General features: G+C 43.6%; 1 protein-coding gene across 2 annotated transcripts; it reads left to right on the forward strand.

The window, feature by feature from the left end:
• Window positions 1–1,113: 1,113 nt before the first annotated feature.
• Window positions 1,114–11,996, forward strand: THUMPD2 (THUMP domain 2 tRNA and snRNA guanosine methyltransferase; the record flags this gene model as incomplete). Of its 2 annotated transcripts, XM_082047449.1 has the most annotated exons (10): window positions 1,114–1,209; window positions 1,883–2,015; window positions 3,037–3,440; window positions 4,588–4,665; window positions 6,020–6,072; window positions 6,362–6,449; window positions 7,058–7,129; window positions 7,751–7,865; window positions 9,526–9,643; window positions 11,180–11,996. In XM_082047449.1, 10 exons carry the CDS (start codon window positions 1,114–1,116, stop codon window positions 11,520–11,522), a joined length of 1,500 nt encoding a protein of 499 aa, XP_081903575.1. In that variant the 3' UTR covers window positions 11,523–11,996. The 2 variants fall into 2 exon arrangements, with proteins under 2 accessions (XP_081903575.1, XP_081903576.1); XM_082047450.1 differs by lacking the exon at window positions 1,883–2,015 and having other exon boundaries at window positions 1,122–1,209.
• Between the last annotated feature and the right edge of the window lie 3,807 nt (window positions 11,997–15,803).

A 15,803-nucleotide genomic window follows, 5' to 3' on the forward strand; every position in this document is an offset into this window, starting at 1 on the left:
AAGGCAGCTGTCAGTGTTCCACTCACCTAGCAAGTAAATCAGTACTGTATAGGTTGTTCAGTTCCTGGTGGGAAAGGGGACTGAATTTGTCCCTTGCAAAGCTCTGCCCCTGTAGCAAGAGTGGATTTGGCCCCAGGGATGGTGGTTTACCTACCACTGCACAGGAGGCTACTACTGATGCAGTTTGTGATGTTTATCTGTTGCTGATGGACATGTGTGTGCTTGCCCCATGTGTGGATCTCCTGTATTTGCATTTCCACTGGCTGTTCCTGCACATTTCAAACCACTGACTGTCCCCAGGCAAACCATCGTGGGTATCTGCTGGAGGCTGCAGTGTGGGCATGCGTTTGCCCCTTCTGTGGTTTGTGCTCATCCCCCTGCAATGCAGCAGCTCTCACTCCATTCCTCCTTATTTTTCCTTGCGCTGCGGGTGAGCGGTTAACATCTGAGGCTTATTTTGGACATTTCAGCTGACAGAAGCAAAACTCTGCAGGTGCTTTATAGTGTGTTCCATGTGAGACCCTGTGTCTGGGTTTGGTTAGTGATCGGTGATTTAACATGTGAAGGGAAATGTTCACTGGTGCAACATCAATAAAATGACTGAAAAGGGAGAAAAAGTCATTTAGCCCCTCTTCCTGTGTTACCAATCCTAATGGGTTTCTCTAGTCTGCTTTAAGAAACAGCCAAACCCTCCTCTTCTGACCTTACCTCATGCGCTATGAGAAAGACTTTCCCGATTTCCACCTGAACCTGCACGGCCGTGCAACTCCAAGGCCACGACTTCCACATCACCCACGGGCGGTGTAGAACATGTTCCTGCCACCCTCTTCTTGACGTCCAGCCTGCCACCGTACTTCCCCTTTGTTTTCTTCGCCCGTGCGGCGCCCGTCACGGTGACAAACGTATTTAGTGGTGAAGCGGTTCCGTGAGGGCAGGTGAAGATCTGCCGCCGGGTGTACAAACACACTCCGCGCCCGGTGCTGCTAAATAACTTTCCGGCAGCAGGGGCCGACGCCCTGCCATGCCATGGAGGGCTCACGGCGGGAGAGTCGCCCTGGAGGAGGGGCCCCGGCCGAGAAGGGCCGGGCCCGATGGGCGGCGGGGCGGGGTAACATGGCGGCGGGGCTCGGGCGGTTCTTCTGCACGGCGGGCCGCGGGCTGGAGCCTTTCCTGGCGCAGGAGGTGCGGGCGCGGCTGGGCGCCACGGAGGTGAGGGCGGAGCCGGTGCCCACCTGGGACGGTCCGGATCGGCGGGGAACGCGGATCTTTGGCTTTGCACCCTGGAGCCGGGCGGCCGAAGCGTGGGCTGTTGCTGCCACCTGCGTGGAGCCCCAGGGGTGCGGTCGTTGTCTCGGCCTGGGTCGAACTGGACCCCTGAGCGCCGCCTGTTCTAGCCCTTGCCGCAGGCAGGCTGTGTCCCCTCTGTAGGAAACGATTACCTTGCCAACGTAATAGGCCCAGGCAGGATCTCTCAGCAAAGCATGTTTTATTAACGATTTAGCAAGACCGGGTGTTCTACCTAAAGGTAGGCACACGGAATAGGGCAAAAAGCCCCTGCTTATAACCCCCAAATCCCGGCCGCAAATTCCCTCCCGTTCCTCACTGGTCGGGTACTGCAGGGTTTACAGACTACCCAACACTTGCCTCAGTTTACCCATCTCATTCATCTAATTCTAACAGGCCCCTCCCCTTATTGATTAATTTAAAATATGGATTCCTGGCTCATTGGTTACTCTTCCCCCTAGCGTAGCTTTTTAAATACAGTAATCAATTTGCATTCTGGGATTAGTGTGAAGAGACTTTGTGGGTGGGGGGGGGGGGGGGTGGCTGGAAGTGCTCATCCACAACACCTTCCCGGTTTGGTTTCTGTTTTCCCTCTGAGGTGGACTGCGTCTTAGGAAAGGTCTTCTTCAGCACAGAGGCGGAGCTGGGCGAGCTAAAGAAACTCAAGTCTGGAGAGAGACTGTTTTTGCTGCTTAAGAAACAGACTCCACTTGCAGTTTCTAGAAATAGAGGTATGGCACTGACTCCTGCCCTCGGATTGTCTCCTCCAGTTTGCTCACAGAGTGTGTGCTCAGAAACGTGAAGCCCCTGTTCAAGTTTTATTTATGAAATTAGTATTTATTTTTTTACTAACAACTGCGGTTCTAATTGACAATAACGAATTCTGAAAAAATAATGAAACTGAAGTTCTGTTCTGAACTACTTGAGTGCATTGTAATGATGAGCACTTTTCCTTTAGTCAAAGTGGATCCAGACGTATATACTGTGTTACTTACCTGTTCACAGTTTTCTTGTAAAACTCAGCTACTCAGGTGATATTCTTTGTCAGTGTTGGAATAAGAATTACAGATAAGATGGATGGATATCTGCGTGTTAGTGAGATTTTGGGAAATCACAGATAGCCTTCAGCTTTGAGGATCAAATTTAACCATGATTCTAAATGAGAAATAGAAATACCATTTGTGGTTTTGTGTTTGTGTTTTTTTGTTTGTTTGGTTGGTTTTTTTTTGCCTTTTCCTCCCTTGTCCAGCTTCAAGGTGAAGTGGATTTGCTTCTATATTCCCTGTGCCTTTCTTGTTGGAGCAAATTCAACTACCCATGGGTGTAAGTTTAGGTGTATGTTGGAGACTCTGCAGGATTGAAGGCAGGTTGATTTCCTTTATAAACTTATGGCTTTTATTCTGATCTGAATCAAAGTGATTCACGTTCATGTCTGTCTTTCAATACTGGAAGTTTTCCCAGGTCTCTAATCCTGGACCAAGTGCTTTCTGGGGAGGACGGCATGGTAGGCTGGTCCTCTGACTCTGGGACTGAAACTCAGAGGTGGTCTGGTTTTCTAAAGCTGCTGAATTCTTCTGCACAGCTCAAGCCCTGCATGATTTAATCTTGATTCTGCAGAGCTTAAAATCAAATGATGCCTGGGTCTCTCCAGTGTGGTATGTGGGTGTTGAGAGCTCAGCTTTGTCTGTGATTGCTGCTGTGATGGTCAAATGCTGAGAACAGCTTAACCTGAAACTTTTTTTTTTTTTTCAGGGAAAATGCTGCATGACATTAAAAGCCTTGTCATTGAGGAACCAGACTATTGGATGGATGTTATCTCTATTTGGAGGAACCTTCATGGATGCAAGGGGAAAAAAGATGATGTCTCTCAAGAAAACCAATTGCCTCTCAAGAGAAAATCAGAAGAAGAGACAAATATTGCAACTAAAAGGCAGAAGACACAACAAGTGAGAGAGACTATGTCTGAGGAAGGTCATGTGGAAGCTGGAGAGAGTTGTGTGGTTCCGAAGAGTGATCAAGACTGCTGGACTGAAAGCAAGGCTTCCTTAGAAAATGCTTCCAAAAGCAGTGGAGAGGAACCTATTGTGAATGAGAAGCTTAGCTTCAGAGTGTCTTGTCGTTGTAGCGGAGCGATTGCCAAAATACTTACATCACAGGTATGCTAAAATATCTATGTTTTAAAAGAATTTAGCAAAGGTGGAGGAAGATATGTAGTTTTGTTTGTAATTTAAATTGTGTTGTATGTTTTAGAATAACAAACTGATCAAAACTTTTTCTGTTTTCTTCAAAAAAGCCCTTGACCTGCATTGACCTTAAGCAAGTGGAAATACAAGGACTGTTGATAATTTCTGGGCAGTTACCCTGAATATTTTTCAGATTTATGTCTTTTTTGAGGATAAGTAAAAGAGGCTGAGGTAGCTGGACTTGTGGAGTCTGAGGAGTGATCTGATAACAGCTTACAGGCTGTTGTAAGGACAATGGAGGCAGACTCCTCTCCGTTGTGGCAGACAGTGTAGAAGAAGGGGCAAAAGCTGGAACTTGGAGCTTTGGTAGGCTCTGGTTGGATATTGGGGAGAACTGTTTACACAGGAGGGTGGTGCAGCCCTGGGAGGTGTCCTTGTGGGTTGGATTTTGGGAGAGAGTGGTGCTGTAGAGACTTACAGGAGCCCTTTTCATTCAGTACTTTTTGTGTATAATGTACTGTGAGGAAACAAACAAACAAAACAAAAGCAAACCAAAAAACAAAAACCAAACCTGTGTAGCTGCCATTTATGTAGATTTCTCTTACTTGAAGATAACAGTAGTTTAACTTGCTTTTTTTTTTCCCTGCTGAAGCTAGTGACTTGGGAAGTTGTGACATATGAGCCTACTGACACAAATGTTTGCTTAAATTTGTGCTGTGCATTTGAACTCTCATACTCTGAAGGGAGTTAGAACTGTGAGTTGTAGTTGTGCGCTCATGGGTATTCTCTTAGGTAATCTAGTTTACAGCCATCAGAAATATTTTGTGCGTGATAAATAATCCTGAAATGATTATAACTTTTGCTGTACCTTGGACAGGACTTGAACTTCAGCATCCTGCACTCCAGCTGAGTGATAGTCATTTTGTCCTGTGGTGTGTTTGCTCTGCCCCTCCCTCTCCACAGTTGTACCTCTTCTAGTCCTTGTACAAATTGTTCTCCTAGGGATGGAGATTCTTTAATTTCCCAGGTATTTATAAGAATTGTACAGTCAAGGTTGAGGTCTGTAGTTTTTTTTATTTCTGTTATTTTTACTGCCTGTGACTGTTCTTCTTGCTTGCAGGAGATCGGAAGAGCCATTGGCATAGCGCTCCTGAAGCAGTTTGGGTGGAGGGCTGATCTGAGGAATCCCGATTTGGAGGTAGTGGTGCTTCTCTGTCAAGTGGCTTGTTGCTGCTTCCGGAACTGTCCCTAGTATCTTTTGGTTTGTTCTCTGCTACCTTTGAGCTCAGGACGTCTTCCTGTTTGTCTTTCTGCTGCTGAATTTACCTAGAAATCATGTGGTAGCACGGAGCAAAACTTTTACATGGCCAGTGTGTGCACAACTTCCAGAGCACTTAAGCTCCAGTAATGAATACCAGAACAGCCAGCATGGGCCTGTACGTCAGGGGAAGGATCCGTACAGGCGATGTCTTGAGATTCAGCATGCTTACAAACTGCTGGACTCTAACTCTGCTGAGAACAGTGATCACCTGAGCTGTTGGGTGGCTTGTTTGGCTTCTGTAGGGGAAAAGAGTGAGCAACAAGGCTGTGTTCTTGAGGAACTCAGCTTAAGAAGGTTGTTTGTGGGAGAGCCTCCTCCTAGACCATGTCCCCGACAAGCCGCTTGCTTAAGACACCCTCTGTGGTACAAGCTGTCTGGAGACCTTGGAAAGGACTCATTGCTCTTGATAAGCTGGTTTTCCATCCCTGTGCTTGGTGGATAGAAGCTGCTCTTGATGCTGATGCTGGGGAATTTGGGGCCTAAAGGCTATTAGTTCATCTACTGGCTCTGGTTTTCCCAGGCTGTGAATCAAATATGGCTTTGTTGAGCCTCAAGTGGGGCTCTTGTTGTTGTCCCAGTTCTTGCTCCGAAACCATTCAAGTGCTGAAGACTGGGATTTTTTGACATCATTATGTTTATCTTTGAGCTTCATGAGGAGGGATTGCAGTCATGCAAGAACTGTTGGAGAGCTCAGTCTTCTTTTGGGATGCTGCCTACGGGACAGGAGAACAATTGCTTTGAGCTGCCGGTATTTCTGGAAGAATTACCCACATTTACCTCCATCTGAAATGCCCCTTAGTGTCACTTGTGTGTGGGTTTATTTTTTTAGGAAAACAAAACAAAACCCCAAAACACACTGTGTGTGTGTGAGAACACCTGAGTGCTAGTATACAGTGAATAATCTTCTCCTGTTTAGAGTAAATGCTTGTGTAATTAAAAATATCAATTCAAATTTATGAAATCAGTTACTTTAAAGATTCAGGTACTTGCTGATGGATTCCTGGGTGACAAAATTCACCTCCCAGTTTGCTTAAGTATTAAATCCTCTTTAAGGTGGTGTTCGGATTGCCTAGTATTTCTTCCAATTAATCATAATTGCCTAAAGCATATATTTTTGTTCTTAAAAGCTCTGATCAGAAGTTTGTAGAAACATGTTCTGTCTCATTTAAATGAGTTAAAGCTATTGTCATGTCAGGTTGAGGGTTTCTAATGTTATTTTTTCCTCTTTCAGATCTTTGTACATCTTAATGACATTCACTCTGTGGTGGGGATTCCTCTTTTCAGGTAGGCATTCTCCTTATTGGATTTGTCTTGGCGGTATCAGAACAGGCACATTGTTGTCCACTGTGAGTATTTATCTTCTGGTTTAATATTCGCTGGACTGTCACATTAGTCTTGTGGTCTGTATGTCGATTATCTGAGCACATAGGACAGACTTTGCAGTGAATTATAAATAAAAACAGACTCTCTATCTGCAGATCTGTCAAGTTCATTTGTTCTTTCATATTACTTGGGCATTTCTGGTTGGCTGTACCGTTATCTTATGCTGATTTTTTTTGTGTGCTGTCTGCAGGCTTCCACTAGCAAACAGGGAGTATATCAAAACAGCAGGACTGCGGTCAACAATTGCGTGGGCCATGGCATCTCTGGCTGAAATCAGTGTAAGTGAATGTTCATGGCAAAGATGTAGAGTCCCAAATGAAGGGGAGATTGCTGCTTGTCAGAGCTGGAGCTGAAGCTTTGAAGAAGTGTGGTGATTTTAATGCCACATCCTCTAATGTGCATGGACAGGGTTTATCCGTGATCAGAGTGTGCTGTCACCTGCTGTTCAACCAGATATCTGCGGTAATCCAGGTCCTTCTCAGGAGAGGTGTTATTCCTTGTATAGATATATGTCTAAATGGCAAGACTTTTTCACTGTCCAGGCTTTGAACCTTGTTTGGGGTTGTTCTCCCAAGAGAAAACAGAAGCCAAGTGTGATGTTTTCCACAGATTAATTTGTTACTAATATCCATCTGCAGTCCACTCATAATTTTTCCTCTAGATGTCAGCTCAAAACTAGATGCATTGATGCACTGGCTTTAGTGAAACTATTGATGCTTTCTACTACTGCTTTCTACAGGCAAGTTTGGCCTGGTGAACCAGTGGTTGTTGTTACCTACACTGGGTTCCGTGGGAGTATGTTGGTGATCTGTACATCCTTGAGTAAGCTTTGTCCTGGGAGAAGAGTCTGTCTTGTTTGGGATGCAATAACCCATTTATTTTTTAGGCAGGTGCCTTTGTGCTGGATCCCATGTGTGGGTTAGGAACAATACTGCTGGAAGCTGCCAAAGAGTGGCCTGTGAGTATCACAGTGGCAACAGGCAGGACTTGTGCAAGATGACTTGTAGCTGCATCAGGAAAAATCTGTACCATAGTTATACCAAAGTCCATTACTGGAAAGCTGGAACCAAACTGATAGTTTTAGACAGCTGTCAGAAGTGTTTTAATACAAATGTTCCTCCACAGGAATGTAAACCTAAGTCCTATGTACTTGTGCAGGCAGGTGCTGGGAGCCCTGGATTTATACCACATGGTTTGTGTGAGGCAACCATGGACTTCTAAAACTGCCTGGGCTTATCCTGGGAATGGAGCTGTCAATGTGGCAGTACAGTCAGTTGTCAGTACTAGAGGCAGCGGGCTGTCTCTAGCCAGCTGGAGTCTTGCTGTTAGGACATAGCTTCAGTATTTCTGTAAGTTATAAGTCTCTTGAGCAGGCCAAAACTTGAAAGGAGTGAAAGCAGGATATACTTCCCAAATTCTTCTGTCCTCTGGGTCTGTATATTGCTCTGTGTAATGTTACAAGATCTCCTAGCAAGGGGTTTGTCTTGGAAGAGTTGTGCAACAAGGCAGTTCTGTGAAGATTTTATAAAATAAATACACCTCCTTGTCAAGAAAATGACTTCTCTTTTTCTCTGAACAGGAAGCCTGTTACTGGGGTGCTGATATAAGTGATTCGCAGTTAGAGGGTGCAGATGTGAATGTTAGGACTGCAGGCCTGATGGATAAGATTGAGTTCTTAAGGGCTTCTGTGAAAGGTATGTCTGTAGGCTTTCCAAGTGAGACATGTTGGAGGTTTTTATGGTTCTGGGGTTGTACAAGTAGCGTAGGTTCTCTTGAGGTGATGTGTAGGAGAGCTAACTCTCAACAAATAGTTGAGTAGTGACTCTGTAGTGCTAGTGAGTGAATAATTATTTGTTCTCCCCTCCGTGCCCCCAAACTTTGGCAAGAATAAAGTCAGCAGAAGACAATGAAAATAGTAATTGTCAGACGTGGGCAGTAGTTATCTGTCTTAATTGTAAATTTGTGAATACCACAAAGAGTGCTTACCATATGAGAGTTCTTTCTGTCTTACGGGAACACAGAAAGGACAAATCCAGATAAAATGTTGCTTGTAACTTAAATTTACCAGATGACTCATTAAGCTCAGCTGAATTGTAATAGGAGTATTTTAAATGATGGTGTCTTTCTCCTGGAAGAAGGAATGTATTTGCTTTCAGTTCATGAGCTAGTCTGGAGAGAAGGTAATAATTTTATGACCTTATTCTGGACTTCAAAGCCCAAGTCTAAATTAGTCCTATAGGAAATTCATGACAGACAAAAGCTGGGTGCTTTTTACTGTGCATGGGTGATGAAGTATGCATATTATTTTTACTCTGCAATATTTATTTCTTGCTAGAATGGTAAAAAATATTATTTTTATAAGAATATTTATAGCTTTATTTCTTGGAAAGTTATGATTGGCATTGGCCAATGGAAGGTACTTTCATATCAGGCTTTCCTAATGCTGAACAAGTAACTGGTGTCTTTGTCACTGTTATTTCTGCATGTTTTGAAAAGGACTGTAGGTATCTTGTCCTTCCATTTGTAGATAATGGTTGTGCTGCAAGTGTTGATCCAAGGATGGTCCAAGAACCATCTCCAGCTAATTCTGGAAAGGCTGGTGTATAATCACAGCAGGGTTTAGGTGGGTAGGGATCACTGAAGGTCTTTAGTCCTATTATCTGCTGGGAGTGGGGCTATCTTCAAAGGTGAGTCATGTTGTTCATGGCCTTGGCCAGTTGAGTTTTGAGTATCCTGAGTGATGGAGAACCCATAGTCTCACCTTTTCACATGCTGGCTATGCTCTGGCCAGCACAGCCTGGTGTGTGGCTGCCTTCGTCATCACAGGGGAGAAGTGCTGCCTCATGGTCAAGAGAAATTACTATTCCCAGGATACAAAAACTGTGGGGTCAAGGACACTAGCTCCAAAAGAATCCAAGTGATTCTGGCTGAAACTAGATTATTGGGAAATGTAATATGTGGTTGCACCTTATATGTGTGTATCTGAATAAGTAAAGTGCTTGCAAGCTTAGCTCTTCTTTTGCATTTTACTTGTAAAGATGCACTGCGTGTTGAGAAGCAGCAGTTAGTTTGGAAGCATGCAGTCCCCTGTTGGGAGTGTCTTGTTCTTGGAGCAAATGTATCACCAGTAACAGGAAATCTGCAAGCTAAACCGCATGCTCATGCATTTGTCTCTTCCTAGTCTGCGTCAGATTGGTGGCTTCATAGTGCTGTTTGCGAGGATAAGTATAGAAGGAGCTGCTAATCTGGGTGCATAATGTGCAAAAGAGCTGGCAGTTTTGTAAGATGAATGGGAACATAGCTGCTGTTCATTTTTCTAATAGTTGAATGTAAAGATCTGCTTTTATTCTGCAGCACTGCCATTGCCTTCAGAAAGCTTTGATGCTGTGATTTCGGATATTCCATTTGGGAAGAAGTTCAAGATCACAAAAGACATACAGCTCCTCCCAGATATTCTCCAGGAAATGGAAAGGTATTTGTGGCCTTTGACATGTTTGGGGTTTGCTATAAATGTCATGATGGTTTGTGATCCTCAGCATTCAATCAGCTTTAGGTTTGCTTTATTCTGAACATTCTCCAGCTCTGTAATTGGACCCTGTGCAGGCTGTGAAAGTCTGAGTCCTTCATTTGTCCCTTAAAGGCTGTTGTGGTTTGTCTTGCAAGCTGTGGAAGTGCTGATGGCAGTGTAAGCTGGCAAGGAACGAGCTTGTTGTATGAGCCACACTCCCAAATATTCTTTACAAGACATGATGGTGAAACATTTGTGAGCCACGCATGAGCTAAAAGCATGGCTCACAAATGTTCTTTACAAGGTAGTAAGAAGGAAGAGGAGGGGATGACCTAGATAAAACATGGCTAGGCAAATAAAGCAATAATCCTTTCTTGGTTGTGGTCTGCTTGTATGGAATTGTAGGCTTTCCTTTTGGGTTCACAACCAAGCTTTTACCATCCTGCCTTGGCAGGAAGGATCTCAGACCAGAAAATGTGGTATGCATTTTCCTTTCTGTTAGTGTGTACTGGATTATCCAGCTAGCCACCTGGTCTGGTCTGCTTTTAGATGTCTCCTTTCATCTCTCACCCTGTCATTTTATGGCAGAGTTGAGCCAAGTTAATAGTGAGCTGCTTCTAACAGACAGTGCAAACCATCTGTCCCTTCATTTCATTTCTTGGCTGAAAACAAGGGCTTTCTGTAGGGTTGGTCTTCAGTGGGTGTTGACCCTGCAGGAATGTGGTGGGATGATGGTGAGGAAGGTGAGGTAGCTCCACAAACTGGCAGGGCAATCTTATGTTGTCTTACACTGACTGTCCCTCCAGAAGACAAGCATGGCCAACAGGTCTCATTTGCTCTATTGGGCCATGCTAAGCAAAACATTTCCTTGGGATAGTGGAGGTGAGGAAGGGACTATAGGAGCCCCACCAGTAAGACTTTTTAGTCTACTTGCTGTGAACAGAGTGAAGATAGTTCTTTTTTTCCCTTCTTTCAAAGCTGAATGTAATGTTTCCTCATGTACTAAAAAAAAAATTGATTACAAACAATGGTTAGTTTTCCTCTGTTTCCTGAGTTTGAAAGCTGTTAAGGGTCGGTGGAGCACAGAAAGGACAGGCCTTTTAACATTTCCAAAGGGAAAGGCCAGCTTCAGAATTGCCTTACCAACCTGAGAAGCTCTTGCTGCCCTGGTAAGCCTTTGCAGGCTGCTAGAGACTCATGTAAGGGGAAAAAACTGAGCCCATCTTCCCTGCTAACCTAGTGAAAAGAACTCCCAAGGTCAGAAATGTTTGGAAGTCAGGACGGGGCCCAGTTCTCCCATTTAGGAAGAGTTATGAAGACAGAGAGTTTCAGTTCCATTTGGAGATGTAGCTTACTGAGTTGAGCCATGCCCTTTAACATGCTTAGGTGTTTTATCCAATGCAATTGACATATGAAGTGTCAGCAGTGTTGAGTTCTGCACAGAAGAATGAATGCTAGGCAGTATGAACACCTAACCTTTACTTTTTCTGCAATTACCAGAGTACTTCGTGTTGGAGGCACTATTGTATTGCTGCTGAGCCAAGATCTCCATGAGCGCATGAATGGCATTACCAAGTGTGCTGGGAAGGACTCTCCTCACGCCATTTCTGATGGCACAAGTGAAACCGCTACTGCAAAAGCCCTGAATGTGGATGGGAATTCTTCCTCCCTGCTGAATGGTGTTGACGAATCCTTTCTCAGCAGCCGACAAACACATTTTGGGTCTCTGGTGCCTGATGGTGTCTATGGGGTTAGTCTTGGAAAGACAGATGCTTTCATATACAGATACAGGAAGATCTCTACTGCTGGGAATCAGCAACTTTCTTGCACTATGCTTATGTGAACTTGACTCCTGATACACTTGAAAAGCAGCATGGCAGTGATCTGGTGGAACTCTGCTGTTTGTTAGCTCACCTCAGTTTCTTTGGATGTCCTAAGGCTTTGCCTGTCTCTCTTTGGTTTTTAGGAGAGGCAGAAGATGACTGCTTGTGTTTCAGATGTTTTTATTGTAAAATATTTTTATAAGACAGAGTCTGAAAATCTTCATTTAAGCTAAGGCTTTCAGTATTAGGAAGAGGTTCTTTGGGAGAAGAAAGTCTTTGTTTGCAGAATTGCAAAAACAAATGTGGTAATATTAAATGTAAATGGATATTCACCTTTGGCAGTATCTTTTAAGAAGCACATCATGTCTGAAGAAGTCTTCAGCTTTTTTTGAAGGCTTTACCATGTGCCTGGCAGTCTTGTATTTTAAAGCTCATTTCTGATGAGTTAGAAATGTTGCTATTGATATCTCTTGGAATTGAAAATAAACTATTTTCTGTATTAAGTCGTTGCAGTGTTTGCATGCATCTAGCACGTATGTTTTAACTTTCTAGGGTGAAGACACTTCTAAAAAAATAATGCTTTCTTCACTTCATAATGTTACTCCAAGTGCACAGTGTGGAAGATGGAAAAACTTGCCAAGTAGATGAACAATTAGAAGCCTGAAAAGACAAAGGCCTTAGCAGTTCTTATAGTCAATGCAACGGGTATTTGGGGAGGAATAGTCTTAATTCAAGGCTTTCCTGTGGCTGCTGAGTTGACGGGGAAGTATTTTTATAGAGAATGACTGCAGATTCTTTTCAGATGCTCTTTTGGACAAGCATTTGCAGCTTGGCAAGCTGGGATGGACTCATGCTGTGGTTAGTATGGAGATAACAATTAGTAGTGTGTTTGGGTTTGTTTGGGCTTTTTTTGCTTTTTTGTTTTTTTGAAGTTTGTTGTGTGTAGCCTGTTGGAAGCATTGCTTTATCCATGTGCTTTCCACAGCAGAGCCTGTACTATGGAGATCTTGGAATTTGGAGTAAGGGTACATGGTGCAGATAGCTATGGAGACATGAAGGGAAGGATGGTATGAGTCATATTGGTATGATACTGCTGTTGTGAGTCCTGCTGTTTAGCTGATACCTGGAAACATGCTAGTGCACCACAAGTACAGATTTTTGGCTTAAAACAATATTTTTATAATTATCTGTACTCCCACCCAAGTTAAGCTTTTAAGGAAGCCTTTGAGAAGACAGTAGTGAATTCACTGCAGGAAAGGTAATGGTAAACTTGTTTGTGCCCTTAGCTCTCTGTCAAATATGCACAGTCAACAGTAATGTGTCTCTTCTAGCTGTCACCAGTGCAAGTCTATTGTAGGAGATGAAGCTTCATCTGGGTTGCTTAGTTCTTAATGTATCCTGAGGACATAACACTGTTTTCAGTGAGGATCTGAAAGACGATGTTTTTTGGTTTTAATAATTTTTTTCAGTGAAGCTATGTTGCCGTGATAGATAGCTAAAACATTAATCTTGCAAGGCTCTCAGAAGTTTAAGTAAAACCTTGTCCAGAGGTTCCTCCTCTCAAGACTGCTAAAATTCACAGAATGTTAGGGATTGGAAGGGACCTCAAAAGATCATCTAGTCCAGTCCCCCGCCGGAGCAGGAACACCCAGATGAGGCTACTCATGGATTAACCCATTTTTCCTTACAAATATTCTGCCATAGACTGGCACCTTTTTGCCTTTTCAGTACAACGTAGCTTGCAAAGTTCAGTGTTAAATGGAAAACAGAGCAAGATGAGAAGCTTGCCTCATCTTCTGAGCATTTAATGTAACTTCACTGCCAGACTTCTCTTACTGGATTGTGAAATGGTGTTCTGAATGTTGATCACAGAATCAAAGAATGTTAGGGATTGGAAGGGACCTCGAAAGATCATCCAGTCCAATCGCCCTGCCGGAGCAATAACACCCAGATAGGGCTACACAGGAAGGTGTCCAGGCAGGTTTTGAATGTCTTCAGAATAGGAAACTCCACAATTCCCCTGGGCAGCCTGTTCCAGTGTTCTGTTACCCTCACTGAGAAGAAGTTTCTTCTCAAATTTAAGTGGAACCTCCTGTGTTCCAGTTTGAACCCATTACCCCTTGTCCTATCATTGGTTGTCACCGAGAAGAGCCTGGCTCCATCCTCGTGACACTCATCCTTTATAAATCTGTAAACATTAATGAGGTCACTCCTCAGTCTCCTCCAAGCTAAAGAGACCCAGCTCCCTCAGCCTTTCCTCATAAGGGAGATGCTCCACTCCCTTCATCATCTTTTCTGCCCTGCGCTAGACTCTCTCCAGCAGTTCCCTGTCCTTCTGGAACTGAGGGGCCCAGAACTGGACACAATATTCCAGGTGTGGTCTCACCAGGGCAGAGTAGAGGGGAAAGAGAACCTCTCTTGACCTACTAACCCCCCCCCTTCTTATACACCCCAGGATGCCATTGGCCTTCCTGGCCACAAGGGCACAGTGCTGGCTCATGGTCATCCTGCTATCCACTAGGACCCCCAGGTCCCTTTCCCCTACGCTGCTCTCTAATAGGTCATTCTCCAACTTACACTGGAAGCTGGGGTTGTTCCTGCCCAGATGCAAGACTCTACACTTGCCCTTGTTTCTCTTGTTTCTTTTAATTAATCTTTTCCCTGCCCAACTCTCCAGCCTGTCCATGTCCCACTGGATGGCAGCACAGCCTTCTGGCATGTCAGCCACTCCTCCCAGCTTCGTGTCATCAGCAAACTTGCTGACAGTGCACTCTATTCCCTCATCCAAATCATTGATGAATATATTGAATAATACCGGCCCCAGTACCAACCCTTGATGCACTCCACTAGATACAGGCCTCCAACTGGACTCTGCGCCACTGACCATGACTCTCTGGCTTCTTCCCTTCAGCCAGTTCACAGTCCACCTCACTACCTGATTGTCCAGACCACACTCCCTCAGTTTAGCTGTGAGGATGCCATGGGAGACTGTGTCAATTGCTTTACTGAAGAGCGGTAGACCACATCCACTGCTTTGCCATCATCCATCCACCTGGTTATGTCCTCATAAAAGGCAATGAGGTTGGTCAAATGTGACTTCCCCTTGGTGAAATTGATTTACTACTTTGTCAGACAGTTGATATATCTGTAACAAAACACAGACAGATGACCTGCTAATAGTGTGGTTTTTGGAGCTAAGTATTCTTGAGTGTTGCATATCACATTTTCATTTGTATGGTTTTGTTTTCTGTGCCTCAGTAAACTTACTTGTCAAATAACTTAGCTTCATCTGAAGTCTAGTTTAGAGACTGACAGAAAAATTGTGTTTCTGATTGCAGTTATGTGTCAGGAGAATTTTGAAATTTGTCTTCTGTTTCTGTCAAATATTCTTGTTCAAAATCACACTTGCTACAGAGGGTGAAAACTAGTTCTGTCATAGAAGTAATTTCTGTCTTTTGTGTTTTTGTATTTCACTGCTGCAGAGCATATAATTGTGTGGGGTGGTCAGCAAAGCATAAAAGAATAATTATGTTTTTTTGGTTGTGAAAAAGAGACACTGTCCTGTCCTGCTCAGTTTCAGGAACTATTTCCAGAGCTAAATGGGGAGGTAGATGCTTAATTTTGTTTGTGCTGTGTTTACTTTATCTCACATTTAAAAAGTCTCCTCTGACTCTTGGTATGAAATTGACATTCTAATCATCCCTGTTCCCAGGTCCTCTGTAATGTAATGCTATTTTTTGAGGGTTTGGGTTATGAGTGCTGCACATGGTATTCTGACAGAGACCATACTAATAATTTGTCCTGTTTGCCCCATCCTAATACCTTTGATTTTGGTGGTAACAGCACAATGATTTGAAGTATATTCTGTGATGATTCTAGGTCCATTTCTTCATGCAATTAATCTATATCACAGCATATCTTAGAAAAAAAAAATCATTACTATGATTTAATAAAAGTTGAACTTCATTTGCCATGTCACAAGTAATTCATCTAGTGTGAGTGGACCCTTCAAAGATTTTCAGCATATTACAAAATGAAAGGCCTGTCTCTTTACTAAAATACAAATAGTCATGGTGATCAGATTATTGTTCCTGCAAAGGTGTCTGTTATACCATGTCTGCTTTATTTGTGTTTATTTTTTTGTTCTTGTTTTGTTATTTATGGACTTAACCAGTTAACAAATGGAGATACTGAACTCTGTAGGATGTGCTTTGCTTGAGATCTCTCTTTAAAAAAGAAAAAGCCTGATTTTCTGCTCCCCAGCCCCTTTGGCATGGGTGTTGGTTTTGGTGAGGGAAGTC

This window comes from Streptopelia decaocto, assembly GCF_964273445.1.
Source record: "Streptopelia decaocto genome assembly, chromosome: 3".
Classification (NCBI taxonomy): domain Eukaryota; kingdom Metazoa; phylum Chordata; class Aves; order Columbiformes; family Columbidae; genus Streptopelia; species Streptopelia decaocto.